Raw genomic sequence first — 25007 nt, forward strand, 5'->3', positions numbered from 1 at the left:
CAAGAGAAGCAAATCATTTTATTCTTAAAATCTGATTTCTGAAATCATCATGCTGGTGGGCCACACCATCAGTGCCGTCTCCTTCTGATGGCCAAAGACAGCACAAGTGCAGCCAAGCCGCAGTCACAGCACCCTCTGCTGGACAACTTGTTAATTACTTTAAAATGTTTACAGTTTGAATTATCATCTACAACTGTATGGTAGAATCACACAGTGGTCATATTAAACACAAATGACATGAATGTAACAGCTTTGGGGGTCATTTGTGATGTAAACATGAATGTTTTTAATGATGCACAAGGCTACAGGGATCCAAATCTATGCAGTTTGCTCTGTGAAAACCTCTTTCACAACCATGGAAAACTAAATTAACTGATACCAAATCAAATCAGGATTTTAGCAGCAAGACACAGGCCTACTTACAAACCAAGTAACATGAAAATGATTTTATTTTAAATGAAGATTTCCCACACTATTTCCAAACTTCTTGGATACAAATGTGTTGCTATTGGAGTGCAGGAATCCCCAAAAGGAGCCAAACATCAACATTAAATATTTGTTATTATGTACAGCAAGGTCTTGGAACGTGGCTACATCTGTGACACATTTCATCTCCCGCTCCTAAGACGCCTGTATCTGCTTGGTGCCGTCACTCTTGGGAGAAATGATCTTAACCTGGAAGGGGATGAAGAACTCTACAAGAGCCTTAGTGTCTGTCAAGTCCAGAGAATATTCCTGAGCGATCTTCCCTGGCGTCCACGTCCGCGGCTGACGCTGGTGGCTGCTGAGAGCCTTCAGGGCCTCGGCGATGGTCAGTTTGCCTTTAGGGACGTCCGTGAGCTCTGCCAGGCCGAACACGTCTCCTGGTAGAGTGAACTTGAGCGGACGACGCGCTGCATCTTTACCATGTGTCACTTCGTTTGATGCCTGTAGGAGGATTGAGGATACGCAAATGAGTGCAGGATACATGTTTGGTTAAATGTTTCAAGTTTAACAGCATATTATTGTTTCTATTATACACGATACATGGGGTAGGTTTTTGTTTAAGTGCAAGTCTGGACATGGGCCTCTGATGTTTTGCTGAATTGTTAGTGTGTGAGAATTATCCACATGAGCAGAGCATTAGCACACTGAGATTTCTTCTAAAAACAAGGCATGTCCATATACTAAGGATACTTTGCCTAAATTATATATAAAAGACTTCTTCAAAAACCTATGAAAATCAAATCAAAAAGATTATCCTCTTTAAGTGTATGTGATTTTTTTTTCCAGTGTATGTGACTTTCGTCCTTCTAAACATCAATATTTTAATTCATAAATGAATGAAATGAATGAATGAGTTGTGAATGAGTGTTGACATTATAGGAAGGCAATAGTTCCCTCATGGAAAAGGAGGGTTAACCCATATGTTGGTTGACATCAAATTCAAGGACTTTCCTGGACCAATTCCCTCAAATTCAAGGACCAAATGTGCTGACTCAGCTTGATGGAGGACAACTTCACCCATGGTGTCCAAATCCAGTATTTGCAATTTTCTAGAGCTGCAACTAACGATTATTTTCATAATCGATTAAACTGTCGAATATTTTCTCGTTTTGGTCCATAAAATATCAGAAAACCTTAAAATGATCAGTGTTCGTCAAACCTGGAAATGATGATGTTCTCAAATGTCTTGTTTTGTCCACAAACCAAAATGACGAACTTTTAATGATTTCTTTGTTATCCAGAGCAAAGAAATGAAGAAAATACTCACTTTTAAGAAGCTTAAACAATCAGAAATCTTGTTTTAATCATGAAAAAAGCTTCAAACTGATTACTCGATTATCAAAATAGTTGTCAATTCATTTAGTAACTGATTAATAACATCAGTGTTGTCTACTGCTGATGGGCAAAGAGGCACAAAGGCACATGTGCAGGCCAAGCTGCAGTCACACTATCCTCCGCACACAATGTCAGCACTTTTCAATGACTCACGTCCATTTAGGGTCATTTTCATTTAACACTCATAACTTATTTATGACTTATAAATAAATACATTATAAGTCATGAGGTGCTAGAATGACTGGAAAAAGATGGAGGTTCCCTCTTGTGGCACTTCAGAATAAGTCACCAGGACTGTATGTTGGTAAGTTAGACAGTATTTGAAGTCACTCGCATGAAATATTAACGATTTCCCCAATTTGTGATTATAGTGATAATGGAAAGTCACCATTATTAACTTATTGTGAGCTCTTATCAATTATGGCATGCGTTTAAAATCATCTCATCCATTTCACTATTGTATGATCATTGTAAAAAGGTACAGTCTTATTATTATCATTATTATTATTATTATTATTATTATCACAGTTATTCATTGAAATGTCAGTGTCCCGCTCTGACCTCTGCTGCAGCTGGAGGATCCGTGGACTCCACATACACAGACCTGAGGAGGTTGAGCAGAGGGTCGTTCCTCTGGTGAACCAAGGTCTCGCCTGAAGGACAAACAAACACATATTCTCTGAGCTTCTAGTTAGTTGGTTAGCTTCTAGTTAACTTCTAGTTAACTACTGCTACTCAGTGTGAGGAGTGCTGACTCTTCCTCTGACCCCTGACAGCACAGCAGGAGCACAGTTACACAAGTTAGCAGCGGCTCGCGGAGCTTCCACACTCACCGTCAGAGGCCGCGGCAGACGGCGCCTCCTTCACCGCGTGTCGCGGCGCCGCCTGTGGCTTCTCTTTGGAGATTTCTCGAAACGCTCGGTCCTCGAGGTTGAAATTTCTAAACATACGCGCGACTCGCGCCCCCATGTTTGACACTAGACCGTACGACCGCTGTCAATAAAGCGCATTCAAAATGTCGACCGCGAGCGACGAGGTTCATTTCAGGGCGAAAAAGGCGAACGTATCAAACAGCAGCGACGCCAAGTGTAGGGTAGGAGGATTACAACATACTACACTACATACTATACTAAATACTACTACATACTACACTACATACTACACTAAATACTACTACATACTACTTCATACTACTACATACTACACTACATACTACATACTCTACTACTACTACTCACTACACTACATACTACACTAAATACTACTACATGCTACTTCATACTACACTACATACTACTACATACTACTTCATACTACACTAAATACTACTACATACTACTTCATACTACTACATACTACTACATACTATTACTACTACTACTACTAATCATAATAACAACAATAAGCAGAATAAGACCAATTTTTGATAGGAAAACATTTGGAAAAATTGAAAATCAAGACTTTGTTTTTAAATATTTGATAGTAAATATGATTGATGCCTTTATTGAAGTTATTTTGTTATATGGATGTGGATGTTTATATTGAAATATGTATAGCAGTTCTAAGTAGTTGCACTTATGACTAGCACTTTATAGTTTGGCTTAATTTACTTATTATAAATCGCTTTGGATAAAAGCGTCTGCTAAATGACATGTAATGTAATGTGATGTAAAGTATGTGTGTATGTTACTTGAATATTTGTCTATACAGTTGTTCTCAAACCTTTTATACCAAATACCACATGTGAAAATACTCTCAAAGTAACAACATTATCAACGACATCAAAATGCAGTAGTGTAAAGAGGTCGAGCAAAGTCAGCTCCAGACTTATCACGGGAGGCAGATTTATTCCCAATAAGATCATTAGCGCTCTCATCATCCTCCTCTTCCTCACATATTAGTATAGTGAAATTAGATTAAGATGGAGCAAGGAGTAAAGTGACTGTAATTATTATTATTTAATTATAATTATTATTATCATTATTCTTTGTTTCATTTTCTGGTCAAAATTCCTCAGTTTGAGAACCATGGGTCGATAGTATCTATTTTTTATAATCTATGTAATATAACCATAGATCAGTGTTCTACAATACAAGCGGATCCGTTATATGACCAGCAGATGGCAGTATTTCATTGTTCAACCTGTTTATAAAATCTGAACAGAAAAATAAAGCGTCTGGCCTTTGATTTTCTGGGCTTCGTGTCATATTAGCACAGATTTCAAACATTAACAAAGCCTGAATGTGTTTCATCAGTAAGGTTTCATTTACAGATCGGTAAATCAGTCTCTTATCCTCTTCCTCCTCCTCCTCCTCCACCAGGACAGACAACAGAAGTCACTTTTCATTATGAAGGAGACACATCTGGAGACGATTATCTGCTCAATCATAGCAAAACAACCCAAAGAGCTCTGTTTTTACTTTTCTTTCTTCTTGGGGAGAGGAATGGAGGGCTTTTTTTAAATCTAGGAGTCTGACTTGTGAGTGAGGAGCTGATGACTATTATAAAAATGAACAACACAAAGTGATGCTGTCCAGGACCAGGGTGTAAAGCAGAGAGAAAACAGAGGTGTTGTCTTAGAAAGGGAATAAAAACAGACCCATCGTTTTGTTTTTGGGTTTTTTTTGGATTCTCATACAGATTTGCAGCGCGGCAATTTGATAGTCTGTGAAGTATGCATGTCTCTGAAATGGTCTGTATTTATTTAGCACATTTCTGGTCACAATGACCACTCAAAGCTGCTTTACACTAGTTTAGCTGTGTCTCAAACTCATACAGTGCACTTTTATATCACACTGCCATCACAGACACCAGGGGCAATGTGGGGGTAAAGTGCTGCAGCTCTTTGTTTTCTCTGCTCCATATTACAGTAAACACACCTCTGCATGTGGCAATTTTTTTATTTACAAATTGTAAAAAAAAAAGAAAAAAAAGAAACCATAAAAATATATCTTGCTTTCACATATATATACTTTATATACATTTCATTGTATTTCTGTGAACTGTAGTAGACAGGACAACTGTGAAGTACAGCGGAGGCGACTGTGTCATAGTGGCTTACCTCGAGAAGAACAAACTTCACACACAGATCGGTTCTAAAGCTCCACAGAAGCTTATTACATCAGAGGTGACATGGTTTCATCTTCACTTCCTATTGGGAATCAGCGTCTTTATCTATTCTATCTATTATGTAGATCTGACAAGTGCTGAAGAATACTTTGAGTCACTGATCGACCATAAAAAGATAATAATATGATTTCAAATATTTTCTGATATTACAAATTTGTTGTTGTTTTTGTTTTCTTGAAAATTCTTGAGTTTGTTGCCCAAGCACTCAGCTGCTCAGAGTGTGGACATTCAATCTGTGACTACATCCATAATAATGCTAAAAAAAAAGTTGTTAAAAGTTGTTTTAACACCAAAACAATCACAATCCAGCTTAAACCTCTCTCAGGTGACCATGCACAGATAGCTAAAACTGGGTTTGGATGGTGTAGTATTTAGATTTTTGAGTCGATTGGCCAGCGCTTGTGTTGGAATATCTGCATCACATGATCTGATTAGTTGCATTGTCCCATTCAAAGAGAAGGAGCAGTAAGAGCAGAGACTTTTCAGTGGAAATGAGCTGCAAGGGAAGCTCCACTTTGACTGGCCTTTGGAGTAGCCAATAGCAATGAATCGGAATTCCAGCTTTGACACAGCGTAAAAATTGTTACTTTGTCCTAAACATTTTACTCATCTTCAACTAGGAAACGTCATAAAAGGGGACAAACTCCAGATTGAAGGTCAGTCTGGAGTTTTGAGGATTCAAACCAAAGACCTTTCTTGCTGGATGACGTCTACTCTCTGGAGAGGAAGTTCAGTGATATTTCTCAGGAAGAGGATAATGATGAGGACATTTTTTAAGCGAGGTCAAGTTGCAATGCGGGGGAGCTGTGAGCAGGACGAGACCGGAGAAATGCAGACTTGTCTCCACAATGGAGTTGAAGCATCTAAATGATATAGGAAATGATACTCCAGGGCGTAGCACCTTTCTGAAATCGGAATATTGGAAAAGCGGCTCTTTTCATATTCAGGTGTGCAGGCAATCATTCAAGCAACATGTACAGTACACGGTTAAGGCAATAAAATGTTGATTTGGTGCCATGAGGTAGCCTGGGTGAGTCCCGCCGAGTCTGGCAGGGATTTGATTTTGCTCTGCAGACATGTCTGGCAAGGACGCCGTTTTGGCCAACTACAGAATCGCTTCTTTCCCCCTGACATCCTAGAGGCAGGCTTAACACGACTATGACAGAGAATTGCTGTCTAGCAGCTTTTGTACACGTCCAACATGGCAGCCAACGAAGAGCAGCTGTCTCTCGAAAGCGACTTGCTCCACGGAGCTCCCCTGGGCAGAAGTCGTTCAAGACAGCCATCACAAGACAGCCATTGCTTCGAGGAAACTACAACAAGCACGTTGACGCGCTTTCTGCCGCTCTGCATCCGGATCATTGGTCTGATTGGCTGTAGGTCCATCCAGTTGCATACAGAGTCTGGACAGATGACGAAGTGGAAGGTGTTTCCTCCTGTTTCAGACTCATACTCAATCTCAAATGAGATTCAGATACAGTCTGATGTTAGTCAGGCCAGTAATGAGGACACAACAGCACTATTTGTTAACATCATTGTATTCACATGTCTCCATTTCTGCTTGTCCAGACTAAAATGCTGAGCTTATGCAATGGTAAGAAAACCGCAGCAGTCTGGACGATTCCTCCCCCGCTCATGATGTTAGCACTGTGTGTGAGAGCAGGAAGAGTAGAGGTACAGTAAGATGAAGCAGTCAATCAGAAGGATGGTGTAGAAACACCTCTGTGTGTGCAAGCTCCGACCTTTCTGAAAGCGCGTCAGTAACACAGCCAGCAGTAAGAAGAAGGTAGCAGTGTTGAGCAGGAGGAAGAGTCTGATGTAGGAGGCTGTGCTGAGGAGACTCTCGCTCCCCGCCGTGGCCACCATGTGGACCTCTTTGAATTTACGGCCTTTGACAAAGACGCCTTTTCTGTTCTTGCGACTGTCTGTGTAATCTATGAAGGCCCGTGACTCTGCGTCGCCCTCGTCTGGACTGTCCTCATAAATACGCTTCGATGTCTTCTGTCTCTCCTTCTTCTCATTGATTTCAATCTGTGCAAAAATGTCAGGCAGACTCTCAGAAAGTTTGTCCCCGATGCTGACTTTCTTCCCCCCTTTACCCTTGCCCTGCTTCTTGGACATAGCGAACATCTTCTCAATGACCTCCTCGGTCTTCCTTTTGTCAGAGAACTGGAGCAAGCGCTCGGCAGTCTTTCGGAAGCTGGCAGTGTTGAGGACCCTTCCCAGGATGTGTCTCTCCATCTGCTGGAAGACAGGCTTGACATGCTGGAGGTTGTCCTCCATGACGTTGACGTACTCCTCCACTTCCTCTGGTGAGCTGTCCACAGCAGCGGCCTCCTTCTCAAATACAATCTTCTTGTGGTCCAGCAGTACCATGGCAAACAGAGGCTTACTCGTGACCTCGCCTGTCAGCAGGTAGATGGTGTAAGTGTGATCTTTGGTAGCAAGGTAAATATCCACTCTCTGATTGTCACCACGCAGGCTGAAGCTCTGAACGTCCACCCCTGGTCCATAAAAAATGTAGGCCACCCTTGTATGAGGATATCTCAACGGCATTGTGATGTTCACATAGTTAGAGCCGTTATATGGGTACCCTCGCGGGTAATTCCAGTAACCTGTAACTCCTTTGTTACTGAAGCCGGTGTCATCCATCCAGAACATCTTATACTTGTCTTCACCATGTGACACAAATGCTCCGTGAACGCCATCTATCTTTGTGCTCTGGAATGGCACCTCTGTGTTGTGAAAGAAGGCGCTCATGGCCCTGGTTGGGCTGTCAGGCTCCAGGTGGATGTGATCCACCAGAAGCAGGAGCTGTGGGTGAAGAAGGAGCAGGTTCCTCTGAAAGTTCCTGATCTTCAGCTCTGGATTGTAAGCAGAATGCGCCTCGCCTCGGATAAAGACCATTCCCTGTCTTTCCATGGCGGCCTCTACTCTGCCTTGGGCATCGGCTGCCAGCCCCACCTTGTACTTCAACCACTTGGAGTCACATGCCTCCGTCACCTGTCCGGCCCACGGCTTAAAGCAACTCCCTGAGACTGCCGAGCCAAATAAGACTGCATTGTTCAACAAAGTATACTTGGGTCCATAGAGTGCCTCTGTGATGAATGGGAAGCCATTAGGCACAAAAGTGAAAGAGTTCTGATCTGGGTGCTCGTGGCCAGCGTTGAAGTTCCTCCACCCTTTGATCCACTCTTTGTACTTGCTCCTGTGGACGATGTCAAAGATGGCACGTCCTCCCAGCTTCCCTGACTTGAAGGAGACAAAGGTGTGATTGGTGTCTGCGGGTAAAGCACTGCCGTACGTGACCACACCCCAGTCCTCAAAGTGGTGGAGTCGGGATGTTCCATAATCAGATGGGGCCTTGGCGATCAGGCTCGGGTCATACCTGCAGAAGACAACAAAGCTCAATATCAGAAGAATTAGATTGAAAAACACAAACGACTGAAAGACAAACAAAGACTTTAGCTGTGAAGGGGCGTCGCCTTTTAGCTCCGTCGGCTGCTGTTGACTGAGCAGACAAGTTGGTTTCCTGGTGGTAGCCGAAAACACCGCGAGTGCACATCTTGGATCTCCTGTTGGCTCAGCTGGTGAGGCTAAGCTGTCCGACAATTCAATTTATGATTTGATTCTGCACAACCTCGACTGTTTTGTACACATTTTCTCACTTTACGAGCAGATGTGTAGTCGGGAGAAGACGATGTGTTCTCTGAGATTCTACCTCTCTCCCTGTACTTCCAGGCAGCAGCGCACAGAACACTCTGCTCACAGTAACAGGAAAACATGCCTATTTTTAAATGATAACCAGTTTTATATTGTATCATATGTGTTCATTTACAAAAGGAGTGGCTATGTCAGTGAAACTAAGTGTAGCTACACCCCTCCCTCCCTCTTCCCCTCCCTCACTCGGGGGTTGTGTTACCCTTTCAGTACTGCTCCAGTTCAGGTTCAATACTTCGTCACGTAACCTCCCAACATGCAACATGAACTCTTTTTCCTGTTCCATACCAATATCAAATCAAAGAACAGTATAAACCTACAAAACCACAGTCGTCATTCACTCCTCAGTGTCATTCTGGTTTACAGCAGGGGCCTCAAAGCCAAGTGACACAGGGGCCAATGAACTTCAGGTCTGGTCATGAGGGGGCGAGACAAGTGAAAAAAACACACACTTGACATTCGATCATGATACCACAATAAAAATATCCATGATGATATTTGCACAGCATTTCAAAATAAAATTCATTGTGATTCACAATGAATCTATGAATGATAGACACAGACAGAACATGTAGACTAGAGCTGCAACTAACAGACATGATGATGATGACGACATGTTCTCAAATGTCTTGTTTTGTCCACAAATCAAAATGATGCTTTTAATGAATTATTTGTTATCCAGAGCAAAGAAATGAAGAAAATATTCATATTTAAGAACAATCAGAAATCTTGTTTTAATCATGAAAAAAGCTTCAAACTGATTTATCGATTACCAAAATAGTTGTCGATTAATTGTTTCAGCTCTAATGTAGACACTTGTAATTATTACACAAGACAAACTTCTACATCATTTAATGTCACGGGGTGCCACACGTGGTCCACGGGCCGTGTGTTTGAGACCTCTGGTTTACAGCCTGTTCCTTGTGAAGCACTTATGTGATATGTAGGCTTTTTAGGTCATACTGAATATCATGTTTGTCTTGTGTCTGACACGTATAGATGCTGAATATTCAAACTCAAGCTCATTCCTACACTAAATGTACAGGTCTTTCTTTATTTGTTAGAACATTACAGTGGTTATGACTTTGATATGTAACTACAAGGTACTGCACATCACCAGTAGATTGGTTTTGGGTGGATTTCACCTTTTATTAAATTCAGCATCTTACCAGATGAATTCTGTGTGGAGAGTACACCAGCGTTGGCCTTTCCCAGCCTGCCCTGGCCCTTCCATCACCCTGTTCTGATGAATCACATCTGCCAGCCAGTTTCCACTGCCATTACGCAACACGTAGCGGTCCAAGAAAACCAGCTGGCTCTCTGGCCCGTAGAACCAGTTGTAGTTGGAATCTGCAATGGCTACGGTCCGCTGGAATCCTGGTGAGACACAGTGGGTAGCTTCAGTGCAGGCTCAGGCTGGGCACAGTTACTGTACATCATGAAGAAATCATATTGTATCACCAAGAGAAAGCTGATTTTTCAGACTGATTTGAAAGCATTGTGTGCCATCTTCATACTGTATATACATATAACCATGAAAACACACAGCCACTGAGGTGCCAGCCATCAGGCTGCTGAGGAGGCCATCGACGATAAGCCTTGGCCTTGTCTTCCTGTCTGGTGGAGGGTGAAAGCTGCTACCGTGGCCCTGGGTCTGAGGCTGTCCTGGCTGGTGTAATTAGAGGTGGTGTCTAAATGCAGTGGCATTTGAATTCAACCCAGAAACGGTTGACAGGGGGCTGTTGCAGCTGTAGCGCAGTGCTTTCAACCAATCATGTGGCAGGGGGAGGCAGACATGTGTGGTCATTTTTCAGTGCTGCAGCCACGAAGACCAACGCGCCACGAGTGACAGCGAGTCGAGAGAGAGAAAAAAACAAACTCTGAAGATGGCTTTGGTTGCATGAAGTTCAGAGAACCAGAGTGGAACTCAAACTGTCAATAGTGCGCTACCACAAAGACCAGTAACACCACTAATCTCTTTTTCCCCTGGAGAACACACAACGTAAGACTTTACAGTGTATGTGCTGGTGGTCCTCCCTTTAAAGCTAACATGATGTCTGCACTGCAACAGCAGACCATAGTGTCTTCTTTGTCTACGTCAAAAACGGTGACATCACATATAACTTTATTGCCAATGACGAAAAAAACGACACGTTTAAGCTGCTGCTGAAAGCAACTTACGATCATTACAGTGACATATGTGCACTGATTAATAAAAAAAACATCAGCAACAACCTGAAAATTGCTTTCTGGAAACATTCAGACCTCTAACTAACATGTTAACGCCAGGTCTGAACGGGCTCCAATTTAGCAAAGTAAACAAACAACGTATACAAACAAAGTAAACAAACAACGTACACAAACAAAGTAAACAAACAACGTACACAAACAAAGTAGACAAACAAAGCAGACAAACAAAGTAGACAAACAAAGTACACAAACAAAGTAGACAAACAAAGTACACAAACAAACAAACACAAACAAAGACAAACAAAGCAGACAAACAAAGTAGACAAACAAAGTACACAAACAAAGTAGACAAACAAACAGACAAACAAAGTACACAAACAAACAAACAACGTAACAAACAAAGTAAACAAACAAGACACAAACAAAGTAGTAACAAACAAAGTACAAACAAAGTAGACAAACAAACAGACAAACAAAGTAGACAAAGTACACAAACAAAGAACAAAGACAAACAAAGTAGACAAACAAAGTACACAAACAAACAACAAACAAAGTAGACAAACAAAGTAGACAAAACAAAGTAGACAAACAAAAGACAAACAAAAGAAGACAAACAAAGTACACAAACAAAGTAGACAAACAAAGCAGACAAACAAAGTACACAAACAAAGCAGACAAACAAAGTACAAAACAAAGTAGACAAACAAAGCAGACAAACAAAGTACACAAAGTAGACAAACAAAGTAGACAAACAAACAAACAACACAAACAAAGTAAACAAACAATTACACAAACAAAAAACAAACAAAGCAGACAAACAAAGTACACAAACCAAGTAGACAAACAAAGCAGAAAACAAAAGTACAAACAAAGCAGACAAACAAAGTACACAAACAAAGTAGACAAACAAAGCAGACAAACAAAGTACACAAACAAAGTAGACAAACAGCAAACAAAGTACAAAGTAAACAAACAACTGACACAAACAAAGTAGACAAACAAAGCAGACAAACAAAGTAGTACACAAACAACAAACAGACAAACAAAGTAGACAAAGTACACAAACAAAGTAGACAAACAATGACAAACAAAGTAGACAAACAAAGTACACAAACAAAGTGAAACAAAGTAGACAAAGTACAAACAAAGTAGACAAACAATGTAGACAAACAAAGTAGACAAACAAAGTACACAAACAAAGTACACAAACAAAGTAGACAAACAATGTAGACAAACAAAGTAGACAAACAAAGTACACAAACAAAGTACACAAACAAAGTAGACAAACAAGGTGACAGTTACCAGGCAGGATTGTCCTGTAGAGGAAGGCAAAGTGTTTGAGGAGCCAGGGGTGATCGAAGTGGCTGATGGCAAAGTGTCGCTGCACCAGGAACATGTACTGGAACAGAGAGCGGGTGGTGTAAGTCCCGTAGGCCACGCCCTCATACAGGGAGCCGTCCGTCACATCCTGCAGGAGGACCATGGACTTCTCCATGATTGACAACACCTGCTTAGTCCACAGGTAGGCCTCCTGAAGGTAACCTGGAACACAGAGTGGAGACGGTGGCACAGGTTAAATGCAGTAAAAATAAAATTCCTCCATTGTTTGTGCTGGTTCTACATATTCACGTCCTATTGTACTTCATATTTTGACTGGATATGAAATTCATTTCAGTTTTCTAAGTCAAGAGTTATTGATAATTGATATATTTTTTCCCTCCATCTGATAAACGTCACGTTTCTTTACAGTGACGCAGTATTGAGTTAATAGTAAAGTGAAACTGCTCTTCAGACAGTGGTAGTTTTTAAGTCAGATATTTTATAAAAAACAATGTATTGTCCTCCAATTAACAAACTTTATATTACAATACTACGATGTTTATTCACATCATACTTTTATGTCATTCTTTGCAGTTTTGAGTGTCGTTGTTTTTTTAAGGTTTTGGTTTGTTCCGTCAATGGGGATGATTTTTTCTTTTGGTTTATGTAAGTGTGGTTTGGCTGTGTATCTGTATCTGTATCTTCATGTTCATGTGATTGTCAGACGGACTTGGATAAACACATTTGTCTATTTCTGATTGAACCCAAGTTTTCTCACAACTTTTAGTCGTTGCTTTTATGGATATTTTTTTTTTAGTCACACGTTGACGAACAACATCTGCTGCACAGTTTCCAGTCTGTGATGGATCAGTAGGAACCCAAGAGCAGGCAGGCGAGGAGGCGTAGTAGTTTTGATTATTTATGAACAAACAAAGAACAATGGAACAGTGCAGCAGGATGTCGGTGATGGCGAGGGGGATAAGCGTCAGAGGCAACATGCAGAAAGGGCTCAGGTCTGACCACAAGAGTTAATTCTTCATTTTCTGACCCTTAATTCATCTGTGTTTATGATGATTGTTGTCATTAAAATGGACAAAAGTCTCCACATTTGTATGTTTATGGTCAAAAATGATCACTAAAAAAATCCTTGAGGAAATACTGTATATGACTGTATCTGTTAATTATAACCATAACATACAGGAGTTTTACACATGAAATAATAAGCAACACATAGCCCCTTTAAGAATGTATGTGTAAAAAAACCATCTTGCATCTGCATATTATGGGCAAAGATGTCCGTTAAAGGTCAGTCACTAGCACTAGCACTAGCGGTGCTGGTTTCCTTGTTTTTGAATAGAAGCTCCAGCGTGTGCATGCTCAGAATGTGCAATCATAGAGGTGCTCTTTTATGCTAATGCCCAACTGAAAAGCTGCTAACATGTTCAATAACACAGTTAACACAGCAGTAATCCTCTTTGAATGCAGGGACAGTGGACGTGATTACATGAATGGAAATAGCATTTGTTCACAGCAGGACTTGTGAGTGACTGCTGTGTGTGTGTGTGTGTGTGTGTGTGTGTTATGTCACCACTCGAATGAATGGAAAACAGCACCGGAGCAAACACGGTCCTCTTGGTGTGTTACTTCAAAAACCTTCCACATGCAACATTTAGCTGTGGCTGTGGAAAGCATGACACCACTGTGGGACACTACATCATGTATACTCTCACTCACACACACACACACACACACACAGCATTTACGACGACAACAAGCGACCACATAAACACTGGGGCCACAGTTCTTTGAGGAATCCTGAGGGCCATCTGCACTAACCCGGCTGGCTGTGGGGGGTGCAGACGTGGGTCCGCTCACTGGAACTGTCCCTCAGCAGTGTTTGGTTTGGGTCTGGGGGACTGCTTGGCCTACACAGTGCGGGGTATTTACCAATGAACAGGAACTCTTTCACAAAGACCACATTTACACAAACAGAGGTTCGGCAAGTGCACACACAGTGCACGGCCATGCTTCAGAGCAACATGTTCTCTTCCTGGTTGTCAATAAATCAGCCACACTCAGCCAACGATGCAGAGATGGTTTTCATCAGCGTCTGCAGAAGTTTCTACTAAAGCACCGACTAAAAGACAGTGTGAAGGTTTTCTATCTATGTCAAACATTTCAATCTTAACGACAACTGCCCAAAAGTAAAGGGCCTGCCATGTGCACGTCGTCAATAGCTTTCCTCACATGTTAAAACGTAATGTGAAGAATGACATTTTTATGGCTTTGTGGACGTCAATCACATGAACACACATCAAGTCAAAAGTCAGACTTGATGTGGAAGCACTTGATGTGCAGCAGCAGCAGCAGCAGCAGCAGCAGCAGCAGCAGCAGCAGCAGCAGCAGCAGCAGCAGCAGCAGCAGCAGCAGCAGCAGCAGCAGCAGCAGCAGCTGGCCTTATAGTTAGTAGACTTCATGTGTGTTTGAATAAGCTCCTCCTCTAAGCTCGACACTCCCATTTATCCCGGCTTGGGACCAGCACACTGGACGTATTCCTTTCCTGAATTGCACTGTAGCCTTTGTATATAAACAGAGGGGGTGGAGTGGCTCAGTGGTTAAGACCCTGTGTGCAAAAGACTTGATGGTCGCAAGTTCAACTCCACCCCTGGCAGGTTGCACTCAATTCCCTTGTAAGTCACTTTGGATAAAAGCGTCTGCTAAATGACATGTAATGTATTGAATTGTCTGCACAGCCCAAGGAATACTTGTTTCCTGATGAGGCGGAATGTTGCATGCTGGACCTTCTACTTATTCTGACAGGTCCACTGCAGATGAACAATGCATTGAGCTGCTACTTACATGCAGCAACAAGAAAACACCTGCAGGAGGAATGCAAGCTGCTGCTGCTGCTGCTGCTGCTGCAAGCTTGTCTTCCTCTGATATCACAACCACAATGGTAACACAGGCGTCTTTCAGTGGCACAGAATGTTATTTCAGGGCACAAGATGATGGGAAATGATCAACTTCTGGTTAAAGATGAGGAACCTGATTTACAAAACCCTTAGAGAGGATATGCACTGTTTCAGATGTGATGTGCCCGATTATGGCTGCAGAACAAAACAGCCACAAATACACCATGTGTTAGCAATCTAGAAAGAAGCTATTTTCTCACCCATGCTGCAAATAAAACCATCAACTCTGCATGATATCGCCTGTAAAGCACAAATAAAACCTGTCATAAACAAATGTTTATCCAGGTAAAGTCACTTTTTTTCCTGGACTCCACCTACGTCAACAAAAAAGAGGTCAGGCTTAAACCCTCCAGAGTGTTCACCCTGCTTCGTGCCTGTTGTTGCACTTCTCATAAAACCACTGTGACCGCAGCGACTCTCAGAAAGCCAGCTGTCATTTGGTTCACATCAGCGCTGGCATCGTTTGTGCCACAAATAAAATCCTTGTGAGTGAAAACTGCGCAGCTTGAACTCCTAGGAAAGAATAAGCAGGTCAGCAAGTACCACAAAGGAAATGCTAGAGAAAATAAGAAACACATCTGAACAAAGCAGGGACACTAGAAAAAAATGATTTCTTTGTTATGAAACAATAGACTCACCTAATGAAAGTATAATATAATCACAACATCCTAAAATAATGTTTGCCCCTTTATTTTGAAAGTGTCTTTTCCAACTGCCATACAGAGAAAATCCAGGATTCTACATACAGCATACAGCAATCGTGTCTTTCCTTCCTTCCTTCCCTCCCTCTCTCTCTCTGTATCCTCATCTTGCAGGTTGCAGGATCAAGATCCAGATCATATCATCCCCATTATTATTGTGCTATAATTAAAGGTATTTGTCAGTTTACAGAGTGATGGGTCTTTCCTCATAGGATCTTTGATGAGTGTAGACACACCGAGCAACAACAAATGACTTTTCTTTCACTGTCATCAAGTTACTTGCCGAGTTTGCATTAAACGTGCCATTATGTCATTACGTCATTATATCTCGATGCACAGCAGTCACAATTAGGACTTCGAGTAATGATTATTTCCATAATCTGTTGATTATCTTTGCGATTAATTGAGTAATCGTTTGATCCATTTGTTACCTTTGTACACTGGAGTGCTGTGACGAAAGAATTTCCTGCAAGGGATTAATTAAGTATATTCTATTCTATTCTATTCTATAAAATGTTGAAAAATGTTGAAGAATGTCAGTTGAAAATATTTGACAATTACACTTTCATTAATAATCAATTCATAATCCATGAAGAGATGAACCGTTGCAGCCCTAAATGTCATCACTGGGCCAATATCTTTACATAGATATTAGTATGAGTTCACACTGTGTATGGGTGGATGACTAACCTTGTGTCATGTACACCAGGCTTCCTGTGAGCAGAGCCACACAGTTGGTGGGCTGGTGGTTGTGCAGGTACTGGAACCCCCAACCTCGCACGTACGACTTCTCGTACATGAGGCGCGAAGCGTTGCCGATCACCTGCAGGAAGCGCTCCTGCTGACCCTTGTTCAAGTACTCGTACAGGAAGTCGTAGGCGGTGGCAAAGCCGACCAGAGAGTGCGCCAACGGAACCTCATCCCAGGGAGCGTCTTTGACCAGCCTGCACAACACACAACACGATAACACAAGCCTGAAGGCACGGGGATCTTTAAACACAACACAGGTGTGAAACTTTCACTCTTAAAACAAAGAACCTAACAAGAATCCTTTTAATCACACTTTAACACAGCTATGCACCGTGAAAGCAAAAATAAAGGCGCTAAGTAGTATTTTTACACCGCAACACACAGCTGCACCGATTAAGAAAACGTGTGAAGAGACAAGAAGTGCAGCATTCGCAGGTTCTCGCCCAGTTCACGAGCTCCACGACCTCAAAGAACTTTAGGAGCCTAATTAAAGAGCAATGGACCTCAGATGTGACAACAGCCAGCGCTGTGGTTTAAACTGTCATGATTTAACTGCAAAAGTCATGATCTCATCTCCAGTTTAGATGCTGTTCACTGAAGCAAGAGGTTTAAGGAAAAGTGGAACATTGGTTTACTCTCGGTCCTGAAAGGCGTCACGTTTTGTTTGTAAGAGTCGAAACAACTCGAGAAATGTTAACCAAAGTAAGAGTTGAAAATATTCAGGCTTAGAGGAAAGATTCAAATATTGAATTGATATTTAAAATGAGAAATTAACCAATTCATCTCAATGCATGTACTTCCTTTTAGTGCAATTATTAAAGTAAGTATAAGAGTATAAGAGTAGTAAATCTGTGTTCTGACTACAAATGGAACACAGCATAAGTCTCTTGTGCCTCTAAAATAAAATAAAGTCAAATCTCTGCCCCGTGTGATGATAATGTGGCATCTTTTACTTCAGTCTCTCTTAAAATCCCTCACTTAGGTCAAGGGTGTCAAACATGCGGTCCCTCCAGTCGATTACATGAGGCAGGTTATAATAGTAATAGTAATAAGATATTCTTAGTTGTACTTATTGCTTTATTAAATGCAGTACACTCAACATTAAATTACATATATTTAAGCTGGTTTACTTACAGCTATTCTCGTGGTTATTTGTTCAAATTTTCTACTTATTTCTCTGTTTTTGTGCATCATAAATATGTTTTTATTGTGCAGTACACATTAGAGCTGAAACAATGACTCGTTGAATCGATTATTAATCGATTACTAAATGAATCGTCAACTATCTTGACAACCGATTAAACCGTTTGAGGCTTTTTTTCATGACTAAAACAAGATTTCTGAAATGTGAATATTTTCTCCAGATAACAAAGTGTGGACAAAACAAGACATTTGAGAACATCATCATCTCCAGGTTTGACAAACGTGTTTTCTGACATTTTATGGACCAAACGATTAATGAACAGCCCCCTCCTGACCAGACTAGATGCTCATTTGAGTTTGACACCCATGCCTTAGATGATCTGACTGATGAAATAAATGGTAACAAGTTTAAAAAAAGTAAGGATCACAACAAACGGCCACGCTGATGGTGTGTTGCACGGAACAATGGCAGAAAATACAGCAGGTTCACACCGACATTTACTGGTATGAGGTCAGACGGTCGTTTCCTCCTCCGACAACGGCTCTGTCAGCTCTGCCATGATCAACGTCTAAAACAACAATGACTTAATCTTAATAATGAGGTTTCCTCCATTTTTTTCCCCCTGTACAAGTGTTTTTTTGGAGTTTTTCCTCACTCGATGTGAGGGTCTAAGGGTAGAGGGAGTCACACGAGACCTAATTTGATGAAGATAATTAATAGTTTCCTCTTGTTAAGTGACAGCTTAAGTTTACCCATTCGGAAAGTGAAAAACTGTGAGAGAATTACTGCCTGGACATTGTTAAATGTGTATTGAAATAAGCCAAAGAACACACAGTCTCACTTCAGTGTGTTTGCAGACCGTGTAAAAGGCCACAAAAGTAGAAGTTCTCCACTGGAAACATGGTTGGTGGCGTTGTTGCAGACATAATTGAAGGGCGTGAATGTACCACAGCTCCTGGAGCCGCTCTGCTCGCTGCACTCTGCACTAACCTCAGAGGCTGAATGACCACAAGTGCGGCCAACGGGGGGAAAAAAGCCAGTGTGCCAACATGTAAAAACATGTGCTCAGTGGCTTCTCGTCTCTGCGCTGTGGCACACATACTGATATTGTGAGAAATGTGTAATACCACATAATGAGCCGCCCGGAAAATCCCCCCGCCCTCTGATCAGTGGCCGCAGGGGGACAGAATGAGGAGGATTAAGCTGCTGTAGCCTAGAGGGGTTTGGGATTAACTCACATGTGACGTGGTACCTGACGGAGTTGGGGGTTTTAGTTCATGTTTTTGTTTATGTGAGTCTTCTGCACTGAGAACCAGCAGAAGACTCACACAAGCACTCTCACAGAAAACATGACTGCCAGTGGGGAAAAACTGACTCACCTGTTTAAGTCTACAATAGCACAAAAGTGTGTTTGCCGCTTTATTTCACTGGTAAACAGGACTGTCAATCTTCCTCTATAATCCCATTCCAATTGCATTCCTTATTATTTTCAATATTCAAATTGTTAATGATTATGTTTTAACTTAATATCATGTGGTTGTTATACGTTCGGTCCACTGGACCATGCAGGGACACTGGCGGCCTGCAGGTTCCTCTCCAAGGTGTTAAAATGTTGTCCGTGGTGATGGAGAGCACTGACTCACGTTCTACTCGGCCTAGAATATCGACGATGCATCTGGCAACGTGTGGCTCGTCTGAGCTTCGGTGGTTTTGAGAATTCTATCTTTCAACACTTGATCGTGTGTGTCTCTGGTGTGAGAAACTGAAACGCCACCGTCAGCCCAATGCCCTGGACCCTGCCCCTCGGCAGGCTGTCGCGCGTAAAGTGATAATACAGGACCTCCACAAGATCGTAACATTCCTCCGGCCAGAATTCAACCAGGTGAGAATGTTGTCACACTCTGACAGGAATGCCGTACGTGCTCATGCCCGCACTCTTCTGTAAGCTGCAGGTGCAGGTGCACCACATGTGGAGAGTCGAGGCCCAGAGCTCTGCGGAGTCCAACCCACTCCTTCTCCAAGGACTCTTTAGAGTGCCGAGATGATACCGTGTTAAAACTTCCATGTGGTCTATGTAAATGTATAAATGACTCATTCTGAATAATTAAATATTTTAACATAAACATTTGAATAATGTCGGGCGGGTCTGGGCTTTTAAAAAGCTGTCAATCAAAATGTCTGTCTTAATTTTTAAGCCAGATTACAGCTCTACAGCTGCGTTCCATTTGTAGTCAGAACTTTAACCGTAGACACACTACGATCTTTTTGTGCACAAAATACAACGTAGACCGTTATTATCAACAGCCCGAGATACATTTGTTCCAACGTCTGATGCAAATGAAATGCAGTATTAAGACTATTATTCATTGACTTTAACCAGATTGGGTTGAATTGTTGGAGTGAGATGACTTGTTCACTTTTCTTGGTGTGATATTTTTCTTTAACAAAAACATAAATTGAAGTGTAGGAAACACTTGGCTTAACGTGATCAAATGATTTACATTTATTGGAAATGTGTTAAAAGTGTAGAAAACAGTGCATTTTTACTGTAGTCACATTTACAACACTGATATTTTTAAAAGAGTAATGGAATCTGAGTTCTATTGTCGGTTGTTAATCAGCTGTGTTAAAAATGTATTTAAACCTTTTCTGACCAACATTTCTTTCTAGTGTAAAATGACAAACATATAAAAGATATTTGGACATGGTTTATTGGATGAGCTGCCGAGGTTTAGGTTTAAACAATTCAGAAAATTAAAGCAAAGTGGAATTCATTCTCTGGTTTTCAGCTCACATCTGAACATTTAATTTCCTTTCATCAGCACACAGCTGCTTAACATATTTCATGGACTGCATCTTTATCAGAGGAAAATGGGGGAGGAGTTAATGCACACATGTGGGAGTGAGGAGATATCTGTAAACTCAACTGACAAATTCTCTGTGGAGAGAAAATATTTTCACTTCAAGTCAAAGTGGTTTTATGAGGTATTGACATTGATGTTCACACTTACTGAAACTATGGCTGCCAGTGGGGAAAATTGACCACGTAACATCAAGAGCTCTTGTTCTCATCAAGAAATCTTGTTTTAATAATGAAAAAAGCTTCAAACCGCTTCATCGATTATCAAAATAGTTAATAGTTCATTAATATATTAATAATTAAACTAATGAATCGATAATTTAATAATCCATGAATCGTTTCAGCTCTATTTACATCTGTTTAATTCTATCATAATCTTGGTATGTATATGTTGCCACGGAAACTGAAGTTTGATACGATTTCTAAACTGCAGAAAATCCACTGCTGCGTCCAGCATTCATTTCATTTTCAGCGACTTACTTTGTGACATTGGTGTTTGCCTCATTGACACAAACAGCAGCTGAAATTGATGGTTTTCCCTGTAGAGTTTGGTGTGGAAGACTGAGAGGTAAACAAACCTACATGCTAGCTGTAAAAGTGAAATGCCATTGTCTCAAGCTGAAAAGATATAAATAATAAAAAAGACAGAAAATCTACCAACTAGGCTGAGCCGCCATCCTCTCCATGTAGTCCTTGGCCAGGTCGAGGGCTCCGGCCCTGTGTGGGTAAAGCAGACAGAACATGGACAGCACACCCAGGTTGTTTCCATACACCTCGTTCCAGCGGGCGCTGAAGTCTGCAGGACTCCAGGGGGGCAGGTACTCCTCTGGGTGCTCCAGCATGGTTTCCCCGGCCTCGCGGATCCTCCTCGCCATATCCCGGTGTGTCCCCGTGGCCGCGTACTGCAGCTCCTCCACGTCCCCACGACTGAAGTACAGCATGGGGTGTCCGTCATAGTTGCCTCCCATGAAGGGGATTTCCCCGCTGGGGTCCCCTTCCGTCGCCGCCACTGCCTCCACCTCCGCCGGGACGAGTAGGAGCCACAGGAGACTTATGAAGAAGACGGTGGGTGCCCCACGTGTGTAGGTTCTCATCGTCTCATCAGCGGGGGAGTCTGGGGAGTCTGGGGAGTCTGGGGAGTCTGGGGCATCACCAAAGGAGCTCAGAGCTGAGAGGGAGGAAAAGGATTTAGAAAAAATAATTGAATAATTAGATACTGATGTAGTTCTGATGATACGCGATTACCATACTGATTTTTTATGGAATTAAGATTTGTGTCAACACTTTTCAGGAATCAGACGATACCTTTTAAGTGGCAGAACAATCGATTTAATCGTTCAAAAATATTGTATTTTATTGTTTAAAAATAGGGATGCACGATATTTATCAGACCGATAAAATCGGGCGTCATTTTTTATCGATCCGATAAAAATTCCGATAAATGAATGACATTGGGGGAATTGTTTTGACGTGCTGGTTACGTCATCTATCGCAGTAAAAAAAAAAACAGAAAAACACAATAAAAACAATTCAAATACAGGCAATAAAATTATAAATGAGTTATTCTTCTTATTGTGAGAGCCGCACAATAATAAGAGAGGCTGTGTATCAGCCTGCAGTGTGTGAATAAAGTGCTGTTCTTCAACGCAGACGGAGTCCCGTGGTTTGATTGGAGCTAAAGGAGCTAGCGGTCTTCGGTGGTCTCCTTACTAGGGTTCGGGGGTCTGCCAGCTTGGTTGGTAACACTGCAGACATCATGACTTGGATGTGGGGAGTGCGTTGAGAAATGATCCAGGCTGCGTTGGATACGGAGAGCCCGCTTAGAGACGTTACTCAATGTTTGTTTCCGGTCTAGCTAGATCCGGTGTGGTGCTGTCGTTTTTCTAACGTTACTAGTTGTTGTAACAGCATTTGAAAAAAACTACCAAGTTTGCTAGGCCAAAAAGAACGTTAATCTCCCGATAATACTTAATAAATCAGTATCGTTATCAGGCCATGCACATCTGATATATCAGCATATTGGATACTGGCTGTGCATGGAAATTGTAATTTTGAGTTAAAAATGATTTATTATTCAAACCTAATCATAAGTGTTGGCCATTGACTTCCTGCACCTCTTCATGTTGTGTTACCCAGTACTCACCACCCAGGACTTCATTCTGAGTTGCTTTTGTGAGGCGAGTCTAGCCGCGCACGCCCAGATGTCCAGACACGCAGACCCCGCAGGTCATAAATGGCCCATTACTGCAGTAACATTACTCTGGTCTGGTGAGACGAGCTCCAGACCAAAGTGCTGGCCCCAGCGTCTCTGCTCCGAACATGAGGGTAAATTCCATGACCTTAGTGGAGCTTCTGGCAGAGGCCGTGTGGAAAACCATTTGGTAGTGATTTAAACGCCGTCTAGACGGGAGCCCATTCCGGGAGGTGTGCGCTCTCCTGCGTGTGTTTTGGGGATTTTGTTGTGTTTGATGAACACATTGTAAATATTGGCTGTGTACCTGCCTTATGTTGCAACTCAAGAGATTTTTGACCTCACGGGCGTGGTGAACATGACGATGCGTGGTCAAAGACCAAACTGTTGAGACAAATCATCCCAGGGAGGCTGGGACCGTGTAACGAGCCAAGAAACATAATTAAACTCGCTGTGTGATGATAAATCATTCAACAGATTTGTCATTTGTACTCACCCCATGACAAAGTTTGTAACAGATGAACTGTTTAATCATTTATCAATAAATAAAACAACACAATAAGCTGGTTACTGCTTGTCAAATGTGAGGATTTGTTGGTTTTCTCTGACTGATTTCACTGTCACTAAAAAGTCTATAAAGTCTAAAAGGTCCATCTTGAGCTCTGTGGAGTCATATTAGTATTTGTTTTCTATATTTTGTGACAATTTATACACTAAGTATTCAGTTTAGTCTAACTTAATTAATAGGTTAGCAGATAAGGGAAATAACAAGGAGTTGGAATCGCCATGTAACTCCATAGGCCACGTGTGTACATATACAGTATATACATATATATGTGTATATATATATATGTACATATATATATATACATATATATATGTATATATATATATATATATACATAGTGAATAGCTACTCTGCTGATTGCAAAAATGTGTCAATTTGAATGAAAGTCTATGGTAAAATGAGACTTCTACTTAATTTATAACATCAGTAATATATTTTCTTAAGGACATAATGGTCTCAATCACTAGGTTCCAGGTCTCCTTCAATAAATCACAATGCCAATTTTGTAAATTATGTTCACATTTAGGAGAAAATAGATGATAGACTCGTGGTATTGTCCAACAGGAGCCTGGTTGCAGGTGATTTTGAGGTTCAGATTCCTACTGTCAACATCTTCTCCGTCCAGACACGAACATTTGCTATTCCAAATATCAAGACTGCCAGCAGGGACTCAAGGAGAAACAGGTTTCAGCCATTTAACTAAAGGCACACCTAATAAAATCTATCCCACTTAACTATTTTCAGACTATGTTGACTAGTTTGGGCTCTTACTAAACTGCTCCTTCTCCAGCTCCAAAGTCCATGGAAAATCTGTGATTTTACATCAAGGCACTGAGGAGTTGTTGATCAACTGCTGCCTCCATTATTGAATGCAAATTTGGTATTTTGCGACCTCTGAGTTAAAAATCCTTTGTTCAGATTAACTGAGTGACGGAAACTTGAGGCAGCAGTTTCTGTGTCGCTGAGTGAGTGGCTTTGGTTTCCAGTCAGTTTCCAGTTGTCTAACAGTGAGATCAAGTGGTCAACATATTCTTCAGATATCAAAGACGTGAGTAGGGGTAGATTTTTTTTCCTCGTGTCCATGCTGGCACCCATGTTTTAGCATGTTTTTAAATGCAAAATATGGATATTTGGTGCCAGCATAGCTATAATCGTATCTCACAAGCAAGGACTTTAAAGTTCTGTCAACAGGAGCAGGAATGAAAGTGAAAATGCAGGGAGGGCATAGCACCACAGCACAGATGAATTATTTACAATGTTTTGACTAGACTGTTTGAACCAAAGCTTTGAATGTAGAGTGGCAGAATTAATCAATAATTCCATAATAACTTTACAGCGTAATGTACGTCAAGTGATCTGAGAGTGAAGTAGACTCTCTGGATTCTGCTAACAGGCTAACAACTAAATGTCCAACTCTCTTTTAGAACCTTTTCCTTTTTTTAAGTTTCTTTGCAGTGAAGTAAATTGGTAAACGTATCTCAGGCTAGCCATTGTTAGCATTACCAGTCGATGTCAATGCTCTCCATGTTATTTTGTGAACACAGCAACATGTCTGTGGTTAAAAATGTACCATATGTTCGACTGATTTACCGTGAAACAAACATGATAGACGGACTATTAACGGTAAAAGTATCAGTGTTC

The 25007-nt window shown here is 41.4% G+C and overlaps 2 protein-coding genes across 3 annotated transcripts; both read right to left on the reverse strand.

Moving 5' to 3' along the window:
• Window positions 1–431: 431 nt before the first annotated feature.
• Window positions 432–2840, reverse strand: LOC122762150 (NADH dehydrogenase [ubiquinone] 1 alpha subcomplex assembly factor 4-like). The gene is made up of 3 exons (XM_044017344.1): window positions 2655–2840; window positions 2383–2474; window positions 432–927 (listed from the first exon to the last, which is right to left on the reverse strand). The coding sequence occupies exons 1-3, from the start codon at window positions 2788–2790 to the stop codon at window positions 622–624; spliced, it is 534 nt and encodes a 177-aa protein (XP_043873279.1). The 5' UTR covers window positions 2791–2840; the 3' UTR covers window positions 432–621.
• A 1912-nt stretch (window positions 2841–4752) lies between these two features.
• On the reverse strand, window positions 4753–21772 carry LOC122762152 (dermatan-sulfate epimerase-like). Of its 2 annotated transcripts, none has more exons than XM_044017346.1 (5): window positions 21265–21772; window positions 16544–16797; window positions 12163–12402; window positions 9840–10047; window positions 4753–8338 (listed from the first exon to the last, which is right to left on the reverse strand). In XM_044017346.1, the coding sequence occupies exons 1-5, from the start codon at window positions 21699–21701 to the stop codon at window positions 6592–6594; spliced, it is 2886 nt and encodes a 961-aa protein (XP_043873281.1). In that variant the 5' UTR covers window positions 21702–21772; the 3' UTR covers window positions 4753–6591. The 2 variants fall into 2 exon arrangements, with proteins under 2 accessions (XP_043873281.1, XP_043873282.1); XM_044017347.1 differs by having other exon boundaries at window positions 21269–21326.
• Between the last annotated feature and the right edge of the window lie 3235 nt (window positions 21773–25007).

Source organism: Solea senegalensis, unplaced genomic scaffold (assembly GCF_019176455.1).
Source record: "Solea senegalensis isolate Sse05_10M unplaced genomic scaffold, IFAPA_SoseM_1 scf7180000015310, whole genome shotgun sequence".
NCBI classification, from domain to species: Eukaryota; Metazoa; Chordata; class Actinopteri; order Pleuronectiformes; family Soleidae; genus Solea; species Solea senegalensis.